The following is a 19,740-nucleotide window of genomic DNA, read 5'->3' as shown; positions in this document are numbered from 1 at the left end:
CAATTATTATTATGTTAAATGATAGATCTCCCTCAGTGTCCTTGTGTAACATCTCTTAAATGTTGTGCTTGTCATTCATTTGTAAGTCAGTCTGACTAAGGGCCTCCATGCTCTGAAAGCTTCTAAATTTCTAAATATAATATTTCCCCTTTACCAGAAAAGGTCTAATAATCCTTATTCTTTGTTATATTTTGTGCATTACAAAAGGCCCTACGTATTTTTATTTAATCCTGCTGAATCATGTCAAACTTTCACTTTCATTTTCCTGCAGTCCCTAAGCCTTCACTCTGCCTGTTAACTGCTTATCACCCACAGATTCATTTTGCTATTGGAGAACATTTTAAGAATCCCCCAATGAGAGCTGATCTATTGTGTTTTGCTCTGTTACAGCTTTATGTTCCTTCCTGGTAACGTTATGTTATTCATTCGCTATGTCACAGGATGGAGAAAATGTGCTCTCTCGCCCTTATACTTCTGAGCTTGTCTGGAGCGTATTCAGGTGAGTGGAAATCAGCCAAATACTATACGCAGACAAATATCCCGATGGTACCAGCAGTGTCGGACTGGGGTGCCTAGGGCCCACCAGTAAAATTTATTTTGGGGGCCCACCTTACAGATACATTCACATATTACCTGCTCACACAGCAGCAAGATGCTACCAGATGATTGAATATGGGGGTCCCTGCAGGAACTCTGGAGAGGTAGGTCCTGGAGAGAAGAGGACACTGGTGGCTTTCCTCTATACCTAGAAGTCATCTCAGCTCTGATCGTGTCATTTAGTGCCCCACATGGCAGTTATGCTCCATTAGTACCCCCACGCAGTAGTTATGCTTCTTTAGTGCCCTCTTCACAGTAGTTATGCTCTTAGTGCCCCCACACAGTAGTTATGCTTGTTTAGCACCCCCTCATAATAGTTATGCCCCCTTAGTGTTTATGCTCATTTTATACCCCCACACAGTAGTTATGCATCCTTAGTGCCCCCACACAGTAGTTATGCCCCCTTGGTCCCCTCCGCACAGTCATTATGCTCATTTTGTACCCCAAAACAGTAGTTATGCTTCTTTAGTGCCCTCTTCACAGTAGGTATGCTCACTTAGTGCCCCCACTCAGTAGTTATGCCTCCTTAGTGCCCCCTCACATTAGGTATACTGCCTGTGTTCCCCCCTCACTGTAAGAATAGCCCCTTAGTGCTCCGCACACAATAGTGCTGTTCCTTTAGAGCCGCCCCTTGTAATAGTGTTGCCCCCTAGAGCACCCCCTACAATACTTCTGCTCCCTTATTGCCCCATCACAATACTGAAGCCCCTTTAGGTTTGAGGAAATAAAAATCAATACTTACCTAGCCTCATTCCCCCGATGAATGGGTCACATCATTCTCTGGCTTGTGCTCTAGATTTTCTGTGATTTGGGAGTCATGGTCCCAGCAATTTGTAAGTCACACTGCAACCCTGTTCAGTTCAATGGCTGCACTGGTACAAAGCAATCTTGGGTAGTGTGATAGGTGTCATAGCCAAGACTGCTGTGTAGCCCAGCATAAAAGGCAGCAGTCCATCAAGCATATAATGACTATTCAGACACAGGGCCCAGCAGTTGAATTTATTCCAAGGGCCCACCACAGGGGTGGTATTTAAATTCTTAACAACAGTTTCCTTACTTGGTGTACGGGATGCCTGTGGTTTGGTGCTCTGAGGAAATGATTCTTCCTCTAGTAATCATAAACAAATTGCAAAGTCAGGCTATTGTGCAACTACAGCTCCCGGTTTGACCTGAACAATGGGGATGGTCCTCTGTGAGATATTGCTTTACACACAGGAACAGTACCACCCATCATCTCTCTGTAAACCTTACAAGTGCCTAGAGATGAGCAAAGTTCTCAAAAATTCGATTCGGCTGCTTCAATGAATTTTACAATAAAATTCACATTGTGATGAATTACTTCGTCATGAAGCACATTTCTTTGTAAATAGCAGGTGCAATGACAGGGAACGGTGATTGCACTACCCTCCACCATTGAACCCCTCAGATGCGCGTTCATCGCTGATTGAGCCATCTGAGATCCATATTAAAGCATTTTTGTGGTTTTCTTGAAGATCCAGCCCAAAATCTCACGCAGCTCGTGATGATATCATCACGTCCGTCGGCTGGCATGATGATGTCATACATCACCATGCACAAGATTTTGCGTGGGACCTTCAAGTAAGATGGTAGCCGTGGCCTCTTCGCACTCAAATGGATGAGATAAGTATGTTTTGTTTTTTTGTTTTTTACTACCATTTCAGGGGAAATCTTTATTACCAGGAATCACAAGGAAATTCAGCTTTGCGGCAAATCAGATTTTTCCTGAAATTCGGATTGAAGTTCACTTCATGAACTTACATTCCTTCAACACTACAGGTGACTATAGTATTGATCTGAGGAGGATTAGACAGAGGAGGAATAAACATTAACAACCAGTGACTCATAGGTGACATCCAACTGACCCCAGCTTCTATATTAAGAGAAGCTCCTGATAATGCCCTATACAGTCCTCTCTTAAAACAATACTGCCCCATATAGTGCCCCTGTAAAACAATACTGCCACAGAGTTCTGCATTAAAACCATACTGCCACACAGTGACCCATGAAAACAATACTTCTCCACACAATGTTGCCTCATAACAATACTGCCACACACAATGCCCCTAAAAACAATAGCTCCAGACATTCTGCCCCCTGAATATATTAATTTCACAAGCTGTGCCCTCTGAAAATAACACTACATATGATGCCCCCTAAATTATCTCTCACCCTATACCTCCTGAAATGTATTGTACAATATGATGTGATACAATGTGCCCTCTTAAAACTAAATCTATAAATATGCCTCCTAATATTCAGTGGGGAAAATAAGTATTTCCCCCTACAAAGAATGGGGAGGTCTGTAATTTTTATTGTAGGTACACTTCGACTGAGAGACAGAATCTAAAAAAAATCCATAAATCACATTGTATGATTTTTAAATAATAATTTAGCATTTTTTTTTTGCATGAAACTCGTATTTGATACTATAGAAAAGCAGAACTTAATATTTGGTAGAGAAACCTTTGTTTGCAATTACAGAGGTCTGATGTTTCCTGTAGTTCTTGACCAACAGATCTTCTCCAAAACTTTCAGTTTTGGGGCTGTTGCTGGGCTTCATTGAGTTTCAGCTCCCTCCAAAGACTTTTGATTGGGTTCAGGTCTGGAGACTGGTTAGGCTACTCCAGAACCTTGAAATCATTCTTACGGAGACACTCCTTAGTTGCCCTGGCTGTGTGTTTTGTGTCATTGCCATACTGGAAGACCCAGCCACGACCCATCTTCAATGCTCTTACTGAGAGAAGGACGTTGTTGGCTAAAATCTTGAAATACATGGCCCCATCCATCCTTTCAATAATGTCCAGTCATCCTGTCCCCTTGCAGAAAAGCACCCGCAAAGTATGATGTTTCGACCCTCATGCTTCACAGTTGGAATGGTGTTCTTGGGGCTGTACTCCTCCTTCTTCTTCCTTCAAACACGGCGAGTGGAATTGATACCAAAAAGTTCTATTTTGGTCTTATCTGACTACATGGCCTTCTCCCATGCCTCCTCTGGATCATCCAGATGGTCATTGGCGAACTTCAAACGGGCCTGGACATGTGCTGATGTGAGCAGGGGAACCTTGCGTGCCCTGCAGGATTTTAATCCAGGACGACATAGTGTGTTAATAACTGTAATCTTTGAGACTGTGGTCCCAGCTCTCTTCAGGTCATTGACCAGGTCTTCCTATATAGTTCTGGGCGGATTCCTGACCTTTCTCAGAATCATCCTTGCCCCACGAGGCGAGATCTCGCATGGAGCCCCAGACAGAGGAAGATTGACAGTCATCTTGTGTTTCTTCCATTTTCTAATAATTTGCTCCAACAGTTGTCTTCTCACCAAGCTGCTTGCCTATTGTCCTGTAGCCCATCCTAGGCTTTTACTGGTCTACAATTTGTCTGTGGTGTCCTTAGACAGCTCTTTGGTCCTGGCCATTGTGGAGAGGTTGGAGTGTGATTGATTGAGTGTGTGGACAGGTGTCTTTTATACAGGTAACGAGTTCAAACAGCTGCAATTAACACAGGTAATGAGTGCAGAGTAGGAGGGCTTCTTAAAGAAAAACTAACAGGTCTGTGAGAGCCAGAATTCTTGCTGTCATACAATGTGATTTTATGGATTTTGTTTTAGATTCTGTCTCTCACAGTTGAAGTGTACCTACCATAAAAATTACAGACCTCTCCATTCTTTGTAGGTGGGAAAACTTGCAAAATCTCCAGTGTATCAAATACTTATTTTCCCACTGTAAATACAATTGACTGTCTGACCAGAAACAAATATTATCATACACTGCGTCCCTTGAAATAATACACAGTCCAGTCACATTATTATGACCACTTCCTACTTTCGACCTCGGCAGTGTGTAGCTCATGGAGGAAGTCCTATGTGGTGAGCTGGCTTGATGGGTATATAAGTTGTGTGATAGGATGTCTGAACACATATCCTTTGTTTCTGTTATGGGTAAAAAGGACAGTTTATCTGAGTTGTAAAAAAGGATGATTATTGGCTTTCAGGGCAAGGGTTGCGGTATTTCTGAAACTGCTCAGTTTGTGAACTGTTTTCATGCTCCCGTGGTGAAAGTGTATCGTGAGTGGACAAATAGCACCATTACGAATAAATGACATGGAAACTGTGGAGCACCATGTGCCACTGATGCGGGAGGTGAATGTCGGCTACTAAGATGCGTCAGAGTGGACCGACACATCACATTTTAGCAGCTCACCTCCAAAATGAAACAGAGAACCATACTGCGTAAGGGGCTCCATAGTAGACGGATGGTCACTGCATCTTTGTTGACAAAGTTGCATCAGCAGAAAAGTCTTCTATTTACATGGCAGTATCAGAATTGGACCTCTGCTGATGGCAAAGGGTTGTACTGTCCGATGAGTCACATTTTCTGCTTCATTGAATGGATGGAGAGAAACATCTGAGTGAAACACCCTGCAACCATTGCTGGAAGAACACAAGCTGGTGGTGGTAGCTTTATGGTCTGGTGAAGGTTTTCCTGGCATTCTCTGGGCCATTCATCCATGTCAAAGGCACTCTCAACTGATTTGGGAATGAATCCATTCTTGCAGATCACGTGCACTCATACATGCTGATTGACTTTCCTGGGAGGATAGGATCTTCCAGCAAGACAAAGTGACATGTTACACGGCTAGAAATGTATGACATTGGTTGGAAGAGCATGACCAAGACTTCCAAGTACTAATTCCCTAGACTTGAAAGCAACTGAGCATCTTTGGGACCATTCCAACACTGTGTTTGCGCTATGGATCTTCCCCCCACCACACTTCAGCAGCTGTGGGAAGTTCTGCAGTCAGCGTGGCTCCAGATACCTGTGAGTTACTTCTAGGCCGTCTAGTTGCTGTCCATTCTGTATGCAGCAGTTAATCTGGATATTAGCTGCTGGTCATAATAATGTGACTTTACTGTGTATGATACACTGTGCTTCCTGAAACAATTCATACATAGGGCCTCGTAAAAATCAACGTATTGTATAAAGAGTGGCTCCTTAAAAAAATTATACATAGTGCACCTTGAAAATAACTTATACCCTGTGACCCAAAATAGCACTATCTCCCCCATGTTATTTAAATTTCAATACAATTATGCCCCAGCTTTTTACACAAACTCACACACCTATACACATTACACACACAAACATTACAACACCCATACAGTATATATACACACACAACACATATATGCATACATTGTCACATATAATTTCACAGTTTACATCCATATATACACAGGCGCTCAGTTACACACATATCCACACTTATCATTTTTGCAGAGAGATGAAGTCTGGGTCTGCAGCCTTCCCATCCTGTTGTCCCGACTGCTGAACATTGTAACTTTCTGCAGAAGGGCGAAGGGAAGGCAGGATTTGGATCTGCCCTACATGCCAGATAAGAGAAGTGATAATGTTGGATACTCTATAAAGCCTGCATGCTTGGAAGAACAGCCATGGATATTGGGAGTAGGGATGGGCGAATTTCATATTGTGGTAATGGGAACAGTGCTGGAAGGCATGTATGTCCCACTCAGGTACCTCAGCTGGGTGAGACAACTAAAATCCAGAGAGCGGCAGTAGTCTTGGCAAATCATAGCTGAGACAGTTTTGTTTATTAATTCTGGGCTGGATTTTATTTGGACTGGCGGGTAGGTTTGATAGTGGGATCTGCCAATCCACACCCTTCCGGCACGGGTATTACCTTCTAAGACATTCTTCAGATACATAAATGAAAAATGGAAACTAAAACAAAGAATTACCAAATTAAAAACAAAAGAAGGAAGGTATATGGAAGAAGATAAAGAACTAGCTGACTGCCTTAATGAATACTTCTGTTCAGTTATTACAAAGGAAAATGAAGGAAAAGGACCTCAGTTAGGAAGTAAGACTAATGAATCTTTTGATGCATGTGTCTTTACAGAGGAAGAGGTTCTAAGTCAGCTGTCTAAAATTAATACAAATAAGTCACAGGGGCCTGATGGGATACACACAAAGCTATTAAAAGAGCTCAGCGGTGAACTAGCAAAACCATTAACAGATTTATTTAACCAATCACTGGGAACAGGAGTCGTCCCAGAAGATTGGAAATTAGCAAATGTTGTGCCCATTCCCAAGAAAGGTAGTAGGGAGGAATCGGGCAACTATAGGCCAGTAAGCCTGACATCAATAGTGGGGAAATTAATGGAAACCATACTTAAGGAGAGGATTGTGGAACATCTAAAATCCCATGGATTGAAAGATGAAAAACCGCATGGGTTTACTTCAGGGAGATCATGCCAAACAAATCTTATAAATTTTTTTGATTGGGTGACTAAAATAGACATCGCTTATCTAGACTTTAGTAAGGCTTTTGATACTGTCCCACATAGAAGTCTTATCAATAAATTTCAGTCTTTGTGCTTGGACTCCCATATTGTTTAATGGATTAGGCAGTGGCTGAGGGACAGACAAGAGAGGGTTGTAGTCAATGGAATATATTCAGACCATGGTCTTGTTACCAGTGGGGTACCTCAGGGATCTGTTCTGGGACCCATATTGTTTAATATCTTTATCAGTGAAATTGCAGAAGGCCTCGATGGTAAGGTGTGTCTTTTTGCTGATGACACAAAGATTTGTAACAGGGTTGATGTTCATGGAGGGATACACCAAATGGAAAAGGATTTAGGAAAACTAGAGGAATGGTAAAAAATCTGGCAACTAAAATTTTATGTTGATAAGTGCAAGATAATGCACCTGGGGAATAAAAACCCAAGAGCAGAATATAAAATCTGTGATACAGTCCTAACCTCAGTATCTGAGGAAAGGGATTTAGGGATCATTATTTCAGAAGACTTAAAGGTAGGCAGACAATGTCATAGAGCAGCAGGAAATGCTAGCAGAATGCTTGGGTGTATAGGGAGAGGCATTACTAGTAGAAAGAGGGAGGTGCTCATGCCGCTCTACAGAGCACTAGTGAGACCTCATTTGGAGTATTGTGCTCAGTACTGGAGACCATATCTCCAGAAAGATATTGATACTTTGGAGAGAGTTCAGAGAAGAGCTACTAAACTGGTACATGGATTGCAGGATAAAACTTACCAGGAAAGATTAAAGGACCTTAACATGTATAGCTTGGAAGAAAGACGAGACAGAGGGGATATGATAGAAACTTTTAAATACATAAAGGGAATCAACAAGGTAAAAGAGGAGAGAATATTTAAAAGAAGAAAAACTGCTACAAGAGGCCATAGTTTTAAATTAGAGGGGCAAAGGTTTAAAAGTAATATCAGGAAGTATTACTTTACTGAGAGAGTAGCGGATGCATGGAATAGCCTTCCTGCAGAAGTGGTAGCTGCAAATACAGCTGGTTCTTATCTGCCGACACATTCTAGGTTTCTAGGTTTCTACCTGAGGTGATCACAGATGAGGCCTGCTGTAATCAGGCTGGCATAAAGCACCCCCCAGTGTGTCAGTCTGGGGGAGAGAGTGAACTTGGGATACAGAGACCTGCTGAGGCTCTGTGTGTGGTCTCAGTCGGGAGGGGGCCACAAGGCTGTGTAGCTGAATCTCTTCCCTGTGGGGAACTGTGCGTGGTGTACTGACAGCCTGTAGGCTGCTGGACGATTGGCTGAGAAAGCCGCACCTGAGACAGTGTGTGAACTGTGCTATGTAGGTGAGTCAGGGAGACACGTTATATGTATTAGTTAGAACCTAGCCGGGCAAGTGTTTAATATTTTGTGTGGATGTCACACGTGTTTAGGTGAAGCTGCGACTTCATTACCTGTATTGGCTGAAGTGTCCTGAATAAATCACAAGTTTCGACCTTAAACTTTGTGTCTGGTAAAGAAGTCTGTGAGTGCGACCCCTGAAGTAAAACGATCCCTTACAATATTTAGAAATTTGCTTTCGGTTCGTGTTGTGGTATTTACTGAATTGCGTTATGGATCCCGTTACCACGGACCATAACGCAATTCCAAGACGGAATGCATAACGGAATACAGGAGAGGACTCCAGCATAACGAAAACCGCACGGATCCGTTATACTGGCCATATACTCTATTATGACGGAATGAATAACGTTATGGTATTGCGTTATGGTCCGTGGTAACGGAATCCATAACGCAATTCAGTAAATACCACACCATGAACCGAAAACGAACTTCAAAATTAGAAATTCGCTCATCCTTAATTGGGAGGCGCTTCTGTTCCTGCTTCCTTCTCTGCATATGGATGGATGTTTTTTAATTAGGGCAGGTCCACCAGAGGATCCCTCCCTTCTCTGGTGGACCACTCCATCACAGGTTGTGCTCATGATTAATACCCAGGCAGTCCACACATATATGTGTATGCCCTTGTTTCTGATGATCATATGATCAGTATTTTATGTAACAGTATGTTTGTCTCTCATAGACAGTCACTCTCTGCGCTATTATTCCATCGGGGTCTCAGCTCCAGGATCGGGACTTCCTGAGTTCTCCATAGTTGGATATGTGGATGATCAGCAGATTGAACTATATAGTGGTGATATTGGCAGAAGTGTTCCTGTGGCTCCATGGATGAGCAGGAATGTTGGTCTTGAACACTGGGAGAGAAGGACACGGATTAGTAAAGAATATGAGGCTTTATTCAAACATGAAGTGAAGGCAGCTGTGAAAAGATTCAACCACACTGGAGGTGAGACATACAATACCCCTTCAGGACTAAGCCAGTTTTCACCATAAAGGACCAAGCCACTTTTTCCAAATCTGACATGTTTCACTTTATGTGGTAATAACTCTGGAATGCTTTTAATTATATGTTTTATCTTTATTTATAAAAAATACCAAATTTATGGAAAATTTTGAAAAATTCACTATTTTCTAAATTAGAATTTCTTTGCTTTTAAGATGGATAGTGATACTTTATAAAATAGTTATTATGTAACATTCCCCATATGTCTACTTTATGTTGGCATCATTTTGTAAATGTAATTTTATTTTTTAGGATGTTACAAGGCTTTAAATTTTAGAGCAATTTTGAAGTTAAAAAAAATAAATCCAAAACCCACTTTTCAAGTACTAATTCAGCTGTTAAGTCACTTTGTGGGGCTAACATAGTAGAAATCACCCATTAATGACTCAATTTTTGAACCTACTCCCCTCAAATTATTCAAAACTGATTTACAAACTTTGTTAACCCTTTAGGTGTTCCGTAAGAATTAAAGGAAAATGAGGGTGAAATTTCAACATTTCACTTTATTTGCAGATTTTACATTTTTATCTATTTTTTGCTGTAATACATTAATGGTTAACAGCCAAACAAAACTCAATATGTATTACCCTAGTTATGCAGTTTACAGAAACACCTCATATGTGGTCATAATCTGCTGTATGTGTGCACAGCAGGGAGCAGAAGGAAAGGAGCGCCATATGGATTTTGGAGAGTTGCCATGTTGCATTTGAAGATGCACCCCTATACTAGAAACTCCCAAAAAATGACCCCATTTTGTAAACTACAGGATGAGGTATAAGTTTTAGGTCGGGTTCGCACTTGCATTAGGGTAATTCGTGGATGGAATGCAAAATGAAGACTTTAAGAGGCATTCCGTTTTGTTTCATCCTAATACATGTCTATGGGGACACATAACGGTTCAGTTTGGTTCCGTTATACATGACGGAAAAAAATAGTTCTGTCGACTGGACTTTGTTTTCCGTCCTGCATAACGGAAACCAGACGGATCCGTTATGCTGGTCATAGACTTCTATTATGACGAATCAAAATAGAATGCCTCTTAAAGGCTTCTGTTTGGCATTCCATCTACGAATTCCTTTATATTCCGTTATAAATGGAACCTATAATGTAATACCGTAACGCATGTGCGAACCTGCCCTTATTGGTACTAATTTGGGGTACATATGATTTTTGATTGCTCGATTATTATGCTTTTTGTGAGGCAAGGTAACCAAAAACATGGCTGTTGTAGCACAGTTTTTATTTTTTGTTTTTTACAGAGTTCTCCTGACAGGATAGATCATATGTTATTTTTATAGAGCAGGTTGATATGGGCGCGACAACACCAAACATGTGTATTTTAATTTTTTTGTTTCAGTTTTACACAATAAAGCATTTTTAAAACAAAAATGTTTTTATCTTCATTTCCTGAAAGCTACATTTCATTTATTTTTCTGCTAATCGTCTTGTGCAGGGGCTCTTTTTTTGCAGTAAGTGCTGAAATTTTTATTGGTACCATTTTTGGGTACATCAATATGAATTTTTTTTGGGGAAAGGAGACCAAAAATTGGCTATTTTGGCACATTTTTCTTAAAAGCATTCACCTGAGGTGATATTTTTATAGAGCAGCTAATTACGGAACATACTGTAGCAATACCTAATTTGTCTACTTCTTTAATTTTTATTTCAGTTTTATACAATAAAATCATTTGTGAAAAAAATCACCATTTTCTGAAGGGTATATATTTTTAATTTTTTTGCCGATTGTCTTGTGTCAGGGCTCATTTTTTGCAGGAAGAGTTGACATGTTTATAGGTACTATTTTTAAGTACATATGATTTTTTTCAATCACTCATTATTACACTTTATGGAGCAAAGTGGTTGTTTTGGAACAGTTTTTATATTTTTTTTAATGTAATTCACCTTAGGGGGTAGGTCATGTGATATTTTTATAGAGCAGGTTGTTACGGACGAGGCGATACTCAATATGTCTATTTTATTTTTATTATACACAATTTTATGGTGAAGGGGCTTTTATTTTTCTTTACTAGAAACTTTATTTTTTTATTATTAAAAAAAAAAAATATTCACTTTTTTTCACTTTTTATATTTGTCCCACTGGGGGACTTCAACTTTTCAGGGTTTGATTCCTCTTTCAATTCAGTACAATACATGCTGTATTGTACTTTATTAAACTGTCAGTGTCTTACAATGTAAGACGCCGTAAAGCAATGCTTTCTAAATGCTGTTAAGAACAGCTCAGGCAAGATGGCCGCCCCCGTAATCATGCTCAGGAAATAGAAAAAATACATCTGTAATCAGAAAATAAAAAACAGATTAGAAAAAAGGAGATGTGTTACTATCTGGTTTTGACTGGCAGATAAAGTTTTTCATGGCACATTTCCTTTAAGGAACATTACATACCCCTACACAGAGCGCCGACCCCCGCTCTATTCTTCTCTATGTCAGTTTTTGTCTTCAACACTGCCCACAGCTGTGAATACCTGTCCATGGGCAGCATTACAATGCTCTTCTAATCTCTAGTGAGCCTGCCCAACACAAAACAGCCCTTCAACTGAGTAATTCCCAGATCACTAAAGCCTCCGATTTTCCCAGTTAAATGAATAATCCTGATAACCCTTTCCGGGTTTCCCCTCAAAGGTCTTTTCACTCTCTCCATGGTGATATGTGATCCCTCCACACTTCCAGTGCTCCTTCCGTCCTGTCAGAACCCCCATCTATCACGATTCCATTAAGATGGACTCCATCAGTTCGAAAGGAATGCTAAACAAGCCCTTTCTAATTTTTTAAGCCATACCAAACTACTTCTGTTAAGGTACAACCAAACAGAGTTTTTTGTATGAGGTTCTGAGGTAGATCCGCCTGTAGGATTTTTCTTTGCCAAAGTCAGAAGTGAAATTGAAAAGCACTGGAAATAAAAAGGAAGGATTTATACTTTTCTGTCCTGTTCTACTCACTTCTGCCTTTGGCTGAAAATCCAGCAGGAAGATCTGCCTCAAAACCTTGTCCACAAAACTCTGTGTGGCCATACCTTGATGGTCTACAAACCTCCTAACCACCATGTTACTCTAAATCCTGTCTTTACTCAACAAGCAACACTTGTAAATCCATGATGCCAGACCAGATTATAACTCAGGAAAGAAAACCATAAATGCAAAGTGAAACTTAATTTTTGTGTTATTTCATACACAGACCTTGCATAGCTTAAATGCAAAACATGTTCGCAAAAATACTATATATCTATATATATACAGTACAGACGAAAAGTTTGGACACACCCCTTCTCATTCAAAGAGTTTTCTTTATTTTCATGACTATGAAGCCATCAAAACTATGAATTAACACATGTGGAATTATATACATAACAAACAAGTGTGAAACAACTGAAAATATGTCATATTCTAGGTTCTTCAAAGTAGCCACCTTTTGCTTTGATTACTGCTTTGCACACTCTTGGCATTCTCTAGATGAGCTTCAAGAGGTAGTCCCCTGAAATGGTCTTCCAACAGTCTTGAAGGAGTTCCCAGAGATGCTTAGCACTTGTTGGCCCTTTGCTTTCACTCTGCGGTCCAGCTCACCCCAAACCATCTCGATTGGGTTCAGGTCCGGTGACTGTGGAGGCCAGGTCATCTGGCGCAGCACCCCATCACTCTCCTTCATGGTCAAATAACCCTTACTTTCAAAGTTTTCCCAATTTTTCGGCTGACTGACTGACCTTCATTTCTTAAAGTAATGATGGCCACTCGTTTTTCTTTACTTAGCTGCTTTTTTCTTGCCATAATACCAATTCTAACAGTCTATTTAGTAGGACCATCAGCTGTGTATCCACCTGACTTCTCCTCCATGCCACTGATGGTCCCAACCCCATTTATAAGGCAAGAAACCCCACTTATTAAACCTAACAGGGCACACCTGTGAAGTGAAAACCATTTCAGGGGACTACCTCTTGAAGCTCATCAAGAGAATGCTAAGAGTGTGCAAAGCAGTAATCAAAGCAAAAGGTGGCTACTTTGAAGAACCTAGAATATGACATATTTTCAGTTGTTTCACACTTGTTTGTTATGTATATAATTCCACATGTGTTAATTCATAGTTTTGAGGCCTTCAGTGTGAATCTACAATTTTCATAGTCATGAAAATAAAGAAAACTCTTTGAATGAGAAGGTGTCCAAACTTTTGGTCTGTACTGTATGTATGTATATATATATATATATATATATATATACACACTTTGCATGACCTGCTCTTGTCTTTTCTGCAGGATTCCATTTCGTGCAGGTGATGCACAACTGTGAGATGAGAGATGATGGAAGCACCATAGGGCATCAGGAGTATAGATATGACGGGGAAGAGTACATGTACTTGGATATAAAAACAGCACTATTTAACCCCACCATGGCTGAAGCTCAGATCATCACACAGAGATGGAACAGTCCGGATATAAGAAAGGGGGAGAGGGAAAAGAATTTTCTGGAAAGTAAATGCATCGAAAGGTTGAAAAAATACCTAGAGTTTGGAAGAGAAGATCTGGAGCGGAGAGGTGACTTCAGACTACCACATGTCTATAATTTTGCTACTGTACCTCACTGAGAATTAAAAAATAGAAAAATAGACTGCCCATCTATAGTTATCAAAAAAGACTTCATTACAAAAATGTGTCTCAGTAAATACAGCATATTTACACAGACTTTAAATAAAACCAGTTAAAGGTACAAATACCATACTCGGCATGGGTGATATAGAATGATTACATGATCCTCCAAATAACATTAAAAAAATCTTTAAAGCGACCCAAGAAAAAGATTCATATTGACTCTGGAGTAAACAAAACGCTAACATGATGACCCTTTCATCTTTTCAGCAGCAGATCCACCAGTTCCCAGCCTCCTCTTTTGCCTCTTTCTACGGCCACACTGCTTCTCAGACCACCTGATGCATACCGTTCATTTGCTAGTTGAAGACACTTTCTGCTTGTTCAGCCCTGCCCTTAGAATGGCCAGCACTACTCAAGTGCACAATGCTGGTCAGGTCAAGGGCAGCAGAAAGTGTCTTGGACTACCAAATGCACAATATCCATCAGATAGTCTTGGATGGCAGAGGAGAAGGTTGGGAATTGGCAGATCTGCAGCTGAAAAAATGGAAAGGAGAACACCAGGTAAGTATTCTGTACAGTAACCAGTTATGTTATTGATTCCCTAAATACTTACCTTGTTTGTGAGACTTTTCTCAGTAGGTGTTGTTTATATTGCTGCTTCTTGCTGTACTTCTTGTGCATGTTGCATGCATTTTCCTTTGTCTTCGAAGCACTTTTTCTTTAAGGGAAAGACAAGAGTGATAGGCCTCATGCACACAACCATTTTTTTTTGTGGTCCGCAAAACGGATTTCCGTTGTTCCGTGAAAGTTTTTTCTTCCGTGGGTCTTGCTTGATTTTTGGAGGATCCACGGATATGAAAAATGAAAAAAAAATCTAAGTCAAGTTTGCCATTGAAATGATAGGAAAAAACGGACACGGATCACGGACACGGATCACGGACGCGGATGACAATCTTGTGTGCATCCGTGATTTTTCATGGACCCATTGACTTGAATGGGTCCGCGAACCGTTGACCGTGAAAAAAATAGGACAGGTCATATTTTTTTCACGGCCAGGAAACACGGATCACGGATGCGGCTGCCAAACGGTGCATTTTCCGATTTCGCGGAAAAAAAAACTGAAAACGGAACCACGGACGCGGATGCACACAACGGTCGTGTGCATGAGGCCATAGTGTGTGTCAAGCATTACATAGTACCGTGTTAGCTTTTGCGTTAATGAATACAAAAGTATTAAGGGAGTGATATCTAGAAAAAAATAACATATTGCAAGCTTTCAGAGCACAAAGGCTCCTTCTTCAGGCAAGATTACAAATGAAAGGCATGTTACAGCAAAACATGTACATGGGGGGGATGCATAATTAAGATAAGGTCGAGCAACGAGTGGACATGGTAAGCGGAGACAATGTAGATTAGGGATTGGAAGTCGAGCAGAGGGAGGTGTGAATTTTGTCTAAATAATGGGTCATAAAACCAGGGGTGAGATTCAGTCCATCACTTAATGACTGGAATGTAGTTGTCACTTTAAATTCCCAAATTTTACTGTCTCTATCATTCTTAAAATCCCCTTTCAGAATTAAAACCTTTAAGTCATCCATGGAGTGTCCTGGTCCAGAGAAATGGATTCCCACCGTTGTATCAGCCATGTGGTTTATCTTGAATCTGTGAATGTGTATTCTGGATTACAGTTTCTGTACAGTCTCCCCAATATAAATCCCTCCATTAGGACACCTTGTACAGAGCATCATATACACCACATTGGAGGATTTACATGAGAAGGTGTCCACGATCTTATAGGTCTGTTGGACTGTATGCGTGGTTAAGACGTGTGCAGGTCTTACATTTTTTGTGGTTGCATGGAAAAGTGCCGTCTGTGATGAGAGGGCACTCCTGACGAGGAGATTCCTCAAGTTTGATGGTTGTTTGTATGCCAGAACAGGTATCTCCGGAAATATTTATTTTAGTCTTTTGTCTTTATTGAATATGGGTTGGAGGTCCACCGCAATTTTCTTTAGGATGTTCATTCGGGAGTTGTACATGACCACTAAAAGCACACTGTTGGTGACCTCCTTTAGGTGACATAGATTACATGTAATTTAATGTATTTTGTAGTGTTCACTCCTGACACAAAGTGTCACTGTCACACATTGTGTATCATTAGGGAACAAGTAGTATTATGTAGCTGAAGCCACATGGTGTGAGAGAGGAGGCTGCTGTAAAAAGTTCAGCGTCCATTCTAAGTAGTCCGGTTGGAGTGGTGAGTCAATTAACAGGGGAGGATGCAAGCTGCCAAAGAAAAGCTGGTGATGCATGGCACAGGAGGATCACAAGGAGGTACCCAATGATCACTGTAGATTCTGAACCAGTTGGCTTACCACCACTAGAAACTAAGATCTGAGTGCTGCGCTGTAAAGTGGTTAAAGTTGAATAAACCCTGAGAGGCAAACTAATGCTCCCCTGAAACACAGGCTTGAGCGGACAGGCTTAGAGGCAACATCATGTTCAGGTGCCACAAGTGATCCAGGTGCTAAAAAATACTGCCCTGCAAAACCAGTATTCACTTTAGACTCATGCGGAGAATAATTGCTAACAACTGTTTGCCCCTCAGTGAGAAAAAGTCCAGCATTCATCTACATTCTTGCATCAAACCCACTACCTAGCATATGGACATATTTCACAGTCATACTTAATATGTTGTTGTTTTTTTTGCCTTCCAGTTCAGCCAGGGGTGAAGGTCCAAGGTCAAGAATCTATTAAAGTCACAAAGCTTCACTGTCACGTGTACGGATTTCACCCCAGAGCTGTGGACGTGAAGTGGATGAAGAACGAGGTGGACGACATTCCCTCATATGAGACCACACATGTCCTTCCCAATCCTGACGGCACCTATCAGATCAGGGTCAGTGTGGAGGTGATCCCTAAAGAGGGCGAGAGTTACTCCTGTTATGTGGATCACAGCAGCCTGAAGGAACCACTCCTTGTGAAATGGGGTGAGTGTGATCCACACTGGGTGGGGGGGTATAACTAACGGAAGGAAAAAGGTCATTATTTCTAAATTGATGTTCAGTACTTGTCTCATTTATGTCCTTTGCTGTTAAACCAGCTACCTATGCTTGCCCATAACATTTCAACCGACCAGAAGATGAGTCGCTGACAAAAAACACTGTCCCCAGTTAACTCTGGAGAAGCAAAAGTGTGAGACAAATTACAGACTGTGTTTTCTCTGTCCCCTATCAAAGTTTTTATATCCATGGACTGCTTTTCTCTAAATGAACCCCCACCCTTATGTTAAAGGGGTAGCCTCACTTCAACAAATGGTATATTTTTTTCTTCTCTTGCATACCCTCTTTTAACTTGTCTACTCTAGGTCCCTCGCTCACCTTTCAGACTCCTTTTAAGAGGTTTCCAAGGGAGATTTTTTATTTTTTTTGCATTTTTGAAAATTGCCAGAATGGGTAAAAAATAAGATATAACTATTACTCTACCCATGAATCCCCGTTGCTACCATTCCACTGGTGCTCTGGTCCCTGCTGCTCCCCACTTCCCGGTTCCGTCTTGTCACAACTGAAATGCCAGGAGATGACTTCTCAGCCAGTGGCTAATTACAGTGATGACCGACTTCAGCCAGTGAGTGGGTATTTCTAATTTATTTCCTGTGTGTTGAACCAGGGCCAGTAAGTGGAGAGCAGTGAGGACTAAAGCAGCATCAAAATGGCAGCAACAGTGGATTGGTGCTTAATTTTTTTTTATTTTTAACCATTTATGGCCCCCTATTGAAAAAGATAAAATATTGCCCCTGGAAAAATGAAAAGTTGGTTTTCCTTAAAGGGGTTGTTTCACTTCAGTAAGTTTTATTTATCAGGTAGAGAAAGTTAATATAGATAAAATCAACGGCCTATGTGCGCTCCCATGGTCCTGGCCACCAGAGAGGCTGACGCTTTTTCCTATAGTGTGCAAGCACGACCACCACTGATGGATTGCAGGGTGGTCGTGACCGTGGAAACGAGCAGTTTATAATGTGATGGAAAAATGAATTCAGCCAGCAAATTAAGCAATATAGATAATAATACATTCTCTACATGATAAATGCAACTTACTGAAGTGAGACAACCCCTTTAATTGCTGGGCCCCATAGCAATCTGTCTGTTACCCTAGTAGTTACACCGCTGTGTTATAGTCAGCTAATTTCCTCCTTTTACCTTTTCAAGAACCAAAACAGAACATCTTTCGGACTATAGTCATCTGTGCGGTCATCAGTGCGGTCATTATTGTGGTCATCGTCATTACTGGATTCTTTATATACAAAAGTAAGTTTCAGCATTGCGATGCAAGTGGCTCAGTAATTACAGATACTGCCACAAATGCTCATTCTGCATTGGGTTGCACTCCATGGTTAGATACTTTAAAAAAGCTGGTCAAGTATGGACTCCACAAAACTGTGGTATCTGGCAGCAGATGCTTTTGATATCTGATCCTCATGAGCCCATTGTTGGTACCCTTGGTAGTGGACAGGGGTCATCAGGATCACTATGAATGGTCTGCGGATACACAACACCATAGACAGCATTCTGTGATGCCCTGTGTGTCCTGACATCTCTCTGTCATAGCCAGAAAGGACATTGTCAGTAATTTACTCTATAGTAGTTCTTCTGTGAGATCAGACCAGACCAGCTAACCTTCACTTCTCACATGCATCAATGGGCCTTGGACACTCATGACCCTTTTGTCGGTTCACTACTTGTCCTTCCTTGGACCAATTTTTGTAGGTACTAACCACTGGATAGTGGGGACACCCCAAAAGACCTAGACAACATCATTCGGCCCTGGTCACAGTCGCTCATATTCTTACACTTGCCGACTGCCTATTTTTCCTGTATCCAACACATCAACTTTAAGAACTTACTGTTCACTTGTTGCCATATTATATTCCATCCTCCTGACAACTGACAGAATCTATATGAAATGTCTAGCATATATTTACTCTTCAGTTTTCTGTACATAATTCTATCTCCTTTTGTTATTTCAGATCGGAACAATTACAGAGCGGCCAGCAGTAAGTATTTGCTCTCTAGGTCTGCTCTTTGTGTGTACAATGTGTGAGGGGGCTTATATATATATATATATATATATATATATATAAAAATGGCAGCACAGCCTGTAAATAAGTATGGGTGCACGGCCCACAGGGAAAAGCCAATCCCACAAATACAGGTTGAGAAAAGGGCAGCACTCCAGGATAAAAAATGAAATCACTCTTTATTCACCCATGTGGCAATGGCGACGTTTCGACTCTACACTGGAGCCTTTTTCAAGCTTGAAAAAGGCTCCAGCATAGAGCCGAAACGTTGCCATTGCCACATGGGTAAATAAAGAGTGATTTCATTTTTTATGCTGGAGTGCTGCCCTTTTCTCAACCTATATATATACCCGTACACTACTCACAAAAAGTTAGGGATATTTGGCTTGTGGATGAAATTTTAGGATGAACCTAAAATGCACTCTAACCTTTACAGGTGAACTTAATGTAAACTTCTCTAAACTTTTCAATGCACACGTCAAACTGTTCAATGTTTCAGTACTTTTTGCACAACTTGCTGTTCTGTAACAAGGAGCTTAACGGCAAAATTCACAACAGGTGTTTGATCCATGAATTGCCCAATAAATTTCTTGGTTCAATTAGAATTGGTATTTAAACAGTCCTCCTCATCATGCTGTTTACATTTTGACATCATGAAACCAAGACAACACCTAGCAATTGATCAACAGTACCTCGCCATTGTGAGGCTTCAAGCAGGATGTTCTCAGACAGAAGTGACCGCTGAG

The 19,740-nt window shown here is 40.9% G+C and overlaps 1 protein-coding gene across 2 annotated transcripts in view; it reads left to right on the top strand.

The window, feature by feature from the left end:
- The first annotated feature begins 274 nt into the window (after window positions 1-274).
- The window catches only part of LOC120977687 (class I histocompatibility antigen, F10 alpha chain-like), a 58,827-nt gene continuing 39,361 nt past the window's right edge, over window positions 275-19,740 (top strand). For both annotated transcript variants that reach the window (XM_040405731.1, XM_040405730.1), the window contains exons 1-6: window positions 275-499; window positions 9,003-9,266; window positions 13,585-13,863; window positions 16,635-16,907; window positions 18,126-18,224; window positions 18,944-18,970. In XM_040405731.1, coding sequence (XP_040261665.1) covers window positions 442-499; window positions 9,003-9,266; window positions 13,585-13,863; window positions 16,635-16,907; window positions 18,126-18,224; window positions 18,944-18,970 — 1,000 coding nt within the window. In that variant the 5' untranslated portion in view covers window positions 275-441. The remainder of the gene's footprint in view (window positions 500-9,002; window positions 9,267-13,584; window positions 13,864-16,634; window positions 16,908-18,125; window positions 18,225-18,943; window positions 18,971-19,740) is intronic.

The sequence above is a fragment of the Bufo bufo genome, chromosome 8 (assembly GCF_905171765.1).
Source record: "Bufo bufo chromosome 8, aBufBuf1.1, whole genome shotgun sequence".
Classification (NCBI taxonomy): Eukaryota; Metazoa; Chordata; class Amphibia; order Anura; family Bufonidae; genus Bufo; species Bufo bufo.
The sequence above is the reverse complement of the archived record's forward strand: the minus strand, read 5'-3'. Positions and strand labels throughout refer to the sequence as shown.